General features: G+C 38.5%; 2 protein-coding genes across 4 annotated transcripts in view; both read left to right on the forward strand.

The window, feature by feature from the left end:
* The window catches only part of LOC104746942 (beta-glucuronosyltransferase GlcAT14A-like), a 4,464-nt gene extending 2,400 nt beyond the window's left edge, over positions 1-2,064 (forward strand). The window contains exons 2-5 of the mRNA XM_010468491.2: positions 29-214; positions 311-386; positions 513-628; positions 1,258-2,064. Of these exons, the coding sequence (XP_010466793.1) occupies positions 29-214; positions 311-386; positions 513-628; positions 1,258-1,778 (899 nt within the window). The 3' untranslated portion in view covers positions 1,779-2,064. The remainder of the gene's footprint in view (positions 1-28; positions 215-310; positions 387-512; positions 629-1,257) is intronic.
* LOC104746943 (DNA-directed RNA polymerases IV and V subunit 2) overlaps positions 2,333-6,267 on the forward strand; it is a 7,494-nt gene continuing 3,559 nt past the window's right edge. Inside the window, exons 1-5 of one of the 3 annotated variants that reach the window (XM_010468493.2) lie at positions 2,333-2,505; positions 3,625-4,104; positions 4,258-4,485; positions 4,620-5,500; positions 5,861-6,152. In XM_010468493.2, the coding sequence (XP_010466795.1) occupies positions 3,679-4,104; positions 4,258-4,485; positions 4,620-5,500; positions 5,861-6,152 (1,827 nt within the window). In that variant the 5' untranslated portion in view covers positions 2,333-2,505; positions 3,625-3,678. Of the gene's footprint in view, positions 2,506-3,624; positions 4,137-4,257; positions 4,486-4,619; positions 5,501-5,860; positions 6,153-6,267 lie in introns of those variants that run through there. The other 2 variants (XM_010468494.2, XM_010468497.2) reach the window with 2 other exon arrangements.

Consider the following 6,267-nt stretch of genomic DNA (forward strand, 5'->3'; position numbering starts at 1 on the left):
CGAGACGGTCTCGCTGTTGCTGTACAAGATGTACCGATCTTTCGAGCTGCAAAGAACGTTGATGTTATTGGGAAGCCTGATTTCGCGTATCAGAGAGGATCGTCTCCGATGGCTTCTACGCTTCATGGTGCTTCGATTCTTCTTAGATTGTCTGGAGCTTGGGATTGGTTTCTTAATCTCAATGTTGATGATTACCCTCTCCTTACTCAAGATGGTTTGAACTCATTTCCCTTTGCATTTTTTATAGTTCTGTGTGATTTTTTTTCAGTGTTTGTGTTACTATAGTGATTCTGAGTTTGATTTTGTGTAGAGCTTCTTCACATTATGTCACATTTGCCTAAGGACTTGAACTTTGTGAACCACACTAGTTACATTGGCTGGAAAGAGTAAGATTGTGATTCTCTTTAGTTTCATTTAGAGACACTTTTGTGTTGTATGCTTACTTTGATTCCATAGAGCTTAAGTTCAATGTAGTTTTGGGATTTTGAGCAATTTCTATTGGTTTCCTGTAGGTCAAGGAGGTTGAAGCCAGTTATTGTTGATCCAGGGCTCTATCTTGTGGAGAAAACTGATATGTTTTTCGCTTCACAGAAACGGGAGTTGCCTAAGGCTTTCAAGTTATTCTCAGGTACTTTCATCTTTTACCAAGCTGTTTTACATGTCGTCTATTCTCTAATTTCTGTTTTTTGCACTTCTCTGTGGAGCTATCATCTTTTTTTTTCTTAGCATATTGTGTTTGTTATGCAATCAATATGACCAACATGATGTTCTGGATACTTTTTCCCTAATCATGCTGTTATGTAGGAAGTAATTCGTTTTCATAATTCTGCATAGGTACGTGATAGAAGATGCTAAAAATAGTTGATATGTGTAGGTGAAACCTCTCTATTGCTATAAACTTGTTTGGAAGAAAATAGGCTACAGAACGTGTTGCTTATCACTAGTCTTGTTAGCTGCTCAAGCAGGTAGTGAATAAAGGGAAGCCAAAGTCTAGGAATCACTTGGAACGGTTCTCCTTGCGACAAGTTTGTTGATTGTTAGCCACAGTTCCCCCTCCAAATGTGATCAGTGGAACTTGTGGATGCGAATCAAATTTTGGATGACATGTAAAACGTTGTTGCTTAGGGAACTTCTTTAGTATGTTCTCGGGAACTTATAACTAGTGAAATGAACTAACATAGGTTAAAAGAAGGGTCTGAGATAATGTCATATGTCTTTGAGGATAATACTAAATGCAATTTTATCTCTTTTTGGCAGGTCCATCTTTCTCCATCTTAAGCCGTAATTTTATAGAGCATTGTGTCTTGGGCACTGACAACTTCCCTCGGACTCTACTCATGTACTTGTCTAACACACCTGATTCCCTCTCCAACTACTTCCCAACTATTCTCTGCAACTCAAATCTCTTCAAGAAGACCATCATCAACAACAACTTACTTTATGTAGCTTCTAACGAGACTGTTAAAGAAAGATACCACCGGCTTGATCATAAAGAGTTCACAGAAATGGTTGAAACCGGAGCAGCCTTTGCAAGTGGATTCAGGTCCGATGACCCTGTCCTTGATCGCATCGATCATGAACTTCTGGGACGCAAACACGGTGAAGTTGTGCCTGGTGGTTGGTGTTTAGGAGATTCTGGTAAAAACAGCAGCTCATGTTCCGTCTGGGGTGACTCGGGCATTCTAAGGCCTGGTTCTGGTTCCGATAGGCTTGAGAGACGAATTGTTAAGTTATTGTCAAACGATTGGTTCAGATCGCACCAATGCATATCCGAATAAATCCTCAACGCACATTCGAGAGAGTATACATAGTTGTTTTAGACGCGAAGAAGATAACGGGGTAGTGTACTGTGTACGCTTGTGTATCTGTAAAGAGTTCGAGTGTTCGACTTCCACATTGTAATATGTGAGTTTGAGATAGGTGATTCATTGTTGTAACATCTCGAAGCATTTTTTATTCTACCTTCGTTTGTATTGTCAGAAATGTAACGACTGACTGGTTTCATTGGATTTATTTGGTTGAGTCTTCTTAACCGGTATAAATTTTGGCAATCATCTTGTAATATTTCAAAGTTGTATAGAAGAAATGTTGGAACATATTTTGTAGGTATGGACCGATGATCCGAGAAACAAACGTTACTCTTCTCTAGTGTTAAGCTCAAGGACGACTCAAGTATTACAGAGATTATAATAGGATAATTTCGGGTGGGGATTTCTTCTGCAGTAATAAATAAAAGTCTCAAATATGCAAGCATAATTTATTTTCCAAAATGACGTAGTTAACCTTTATGTTTGAAGAAATAAAGCACACAAAAGCGAGGGGCATAATGGTTATTTCAACAAGGGACAGTCCCCAATTTCTTCTTCACTCCTCCGAGTCCGACTGGGAAAGAAAACCATTGAAAAAGTGAGCCAAGGGTTTTGATTTTCCAGTTCCGGCGACGTTTACTCATCTCTCCTCCGACACCGCCGCTTTTCTCCACCGTGTAAGATTCAGCAATCTAAGGTACTTATTATGCTTTTAAGCGTTGAAATTCCAGAGAATATATGATTTAGTTTCTTCTCTTCAAAAGCTTTTAGCGTTTTCGGTTTTGCATTTTTTTTGTTCTTAGTTTACAAAGCTCTCTTTTTTTGCTTGTAGATAGTGTTAATCTCTTGATTTTTTCTTCACTATAGCTGTTGATTTCTCTAGATGCATTAACGTATGTGTCTGTGCTGTGCACGACAGGGTTTGGTTTACTAATCTGCTTGATTCTTTCTTGTGAGTATGGCTTGTGAGTTGTAACACTATGAAAACGATTCTTGTATGTTAAAGTTTGAAACTTTCTCCTTTTTTTTTTGTTAGTTCCCCTTTTACTCTCATCTCATATAGCTCTTTTGGTATGTAAATGTTCTATGATTCTTTTGTGATTAATCTGATTTTGTTTGTTCTTAATGAATGTTTGTTGTTACATGGCTTGTATAGGGGTTGTGACACTATGAAAACGATTGTTGCATGTGATAGGTTCAAACTTTTCTCTTTTTATTTTCTTCTTCCCCTTAGCTTTCATATAACTCTAATGATTAAGCTCTTTTGGTATGTATTTATCTATGATTCTTCTGTGATTAATCTAATTTTGTTTGTTCTACATGATTGTTTGTTATGAATATGGCTTGTACGAGTTGTGAGTTATGATACTGTGAAAACGATTGTTGTATGTAAAAGGCTTAAACTTTTCTCTTCATTCTTCCTCTTTTACTCTCATATACCTCTGAATTCACTCGCTTTTTTTCTGTATGTAATTGTCAATCATTGTTCTGCGATAAATCTGACCTTGTTTGTTCTGTGGTTTAGTGGTTCTGTACTTCTCTTCTGTTTGGGCGATGTTCATCACTTACCATTTGTATTTGGGGTTATTCATGATTGTTCTGTGGTTGTTTACTTGTGTCTTGATTAGCTTCACTTATGATACTTAATTCTTCTGTAGTCTTGTTTTTTGTGTTTGCTCTTCTGCTTAGAATGGGATTATGCTATGAAAAGCATTTATGATTTTGAGTTTCTACATTGTTTCTTGTATAGCAGATGATTTCGTAGTTTTTCTTTTTCTTTCTACTCATAACACAATGATGTTTTTAATTTATGCAGAGTAATCATTTCTTCAAAGCGTTGGTACAGTGTGTGTTGAGATATATACCAGAGATGGACATTGATGATGAGATCGAGGCTGCTGGGGAGATCAATCTTTCTGAGCTAGGAGAAAGTTTTCTCCAGAGTTTCTGCAAAAAAGCTGCAACATCCTTCTTTGAAAACTATGGACTTATAAGTCATCAGCTCAACTCCTACGACTTCTTCATCAAACACGGGCTTCAGAATGTGTTTGATTCCTTTGGTGAGATGCTCGTTGAACCGTCTTTTGATATTTCAAAGAAGAAGGCCGATGATTGGAGATACGCTACTGTTAGATTCGGACTAGTCACCGTCGAGATGCCCACATTCTTTTCTGATGAAAAGGAGCTTCAGTTTCTCCCATGGCATGCCAGGCTTCAGAACATGACTTACTCAGCAAGGATCAAAGTAAATGTCCAAGTTGAGGTCCCACCACAATCTTCTTTGTCTGGAAATGAAGTAATCTTTTCTGGATTTGATGGAATGATGAAGTAATCGTACTGTCAAGATTTTGATGATGTTTCTGTTTTGCTCTCCATATATCTTTTTCTTCTTATCACGGCTTTGTTTATTGTCTAACTGTCTCTTCACTTTATAAATGGAATTGACTAGGTGTTCACAAAAAGTGTTGTTAAAAGTGACAAATTCAAGACCGGACAAGACGATTATGTCGAGAAGAAGATACTAGATGTCAAAAAGCAGGACATTCTAATTGGTAGAATACCTGTCATGGTGAAGTCTGTCCTTTGCAATACAAGCGTGCAAGGAAAGGAAAACTGCAATAAGGGGGATTGTGCCTTTGATCAGGGTGGATACTTTGTGATAAAGGGGGCTGAGAAGGTGAGTTACATCAGATTTCTATTTTAGTGGAAATTACAGTAGTTAGTTTTTTTTTTCTTCTCCTAATATATACTGGAAAAGATATATTCAGGATGTTATACAACTTCGTAATGTGATTATATTGTGCGTTGCAGGTGTTTATAGCTCAGGAACAGATGTGCACAAAGAGACTGTGGATTTCTAATTCACCATGGACAGTCTCCTTCAGGTCCGAAACTAAAAGAAATCGGTTCATTGTGCGTCTCGCAGAGAATCTGAAATCAGAAGACTATAAGAGAAGGGAGAAAGTACTGACAGTGTACTTCTTGTCGACTGAGATTCCAGTCTGGCTTATGTTCTTTGCGCTGGGTGTTTCGTCAGACAAAGAAGCCATGGATTTAATTGCTTTCGATGGTGATGATGCAAACATTACCAACAGTCTCATAGCTTCTATCCATGAAGCTGATGCAATTTGTGAAGCTTTTCGCTGTGGGAACAATGCTCTAGCATATGTTGAACAGCAGATTAAAAGCACCAAGTTCCCTCCTCTTGAAAGTGTGGATGACTGCCTCCGCCTGTATTTGTTTCCAGGCCTCCAAGGTTTGAAGAAGAAAGCCCGTTTCCTGGGCTATATGGTAAAGTGCCTTCTCAGCGCATATGCGGGGAAAAGAAACTGTGAAAACAGGGATAGTTTCCGGAACAAGCGAATTGAGCTCGCTGGAGAACTGTTGGAGCGGGAGATAAGGGTGCATCTGGCACATGCTAGAAGAACCATGACCAAGAACATGCAGAAACACCTCGCAGGCGATGGTGATTTGAAGCCTATTGAGCATTATTTGGATGCTTCCATTATCACAAATGGGCTTACTAGAGCCTTCTCCACTGGAGCATGGTCTCATCCTTTCAGGAAGATGGAAAGGGTTTCAGGTGTTGTAGCTAATCTGGGTCGTGCAAATCCATTGCAGACTCTGATTGATCTGAGGAGAACGCGACAGCAAGTCCTATATACCGGCAAGGTTGGAGATGCTAGATATCCGTAAGTGAAAATTTCCACCTCCCCTCCTTTTTATATCCCACGAATTTTAACTAAGCTGTATGGTCTTCAATTACTCAAATTTACATGTTCGTTAGACTATTTTAATGATGTTCTTATTCAATTTCGTATATGATGGTGAATTGGTGATACTGTTTCTGCAGATTCCCTTCTATGATCTGTGTATATTAGTGTTTTTGTATAGATGAAACTGATATTAAGAGATTCTGATTCTGTCTTTCTTGTTTCTTTGTCCCTTAGTCAATCTATCCATTTTGGTTGCTTTTTAATGTGAGCGGTTACACAATTGGTTCGTATTGGGAAACTGAACTATGGCTGCATTGTTTGTAATGTTGCCTACAGGCATCCGTCTCACTGGGGCAGAGTATGCTTTTTATCAACTCCAGATGGTGAAAATTGTGGTCTTGTGAAGAACATGTCTCTTCTTGGACTTGTTAGCACTCAAACTTTGGAGCCTGTGGTGGAAAAGCTCTTTGATTGTGGAATGGAAGAGCTGATGGATGATACCAGCACACCATTGTGTGGCAAACATAAAGTTCTTTTCAATGGAGACTGGATTGGATTATGTTCAGATTCTGAATACTTTGTCGCGGAGTTAAAGAGCAGGCGGCGCCGAAGTGAATTACCTCGTGAGGTATCTTCTGTTTCATCAAATGTCTAGCGTTATTTCGATATGTCTTGTGCTGCTTTGGATTTTTCTGCTTTCAGAAATGTGTCTATTATGTCGTATATCATTTATATATATATTT

The sequence above is a fragment of the Camelina sativa genome, chromosome 15 (assembly GCF_000633955.1).
Source record: "Camelina sativa cultivar DH55 chromosome 15, Cs, whole genome shotgun sequence".
Classification (NCBI taxonomy): Eukaryota; Viridiplantae; Streptophyta; class Magnoliopsida; order Brassicales; family Brassicaceae; genus Camelina; species Camelina sativa.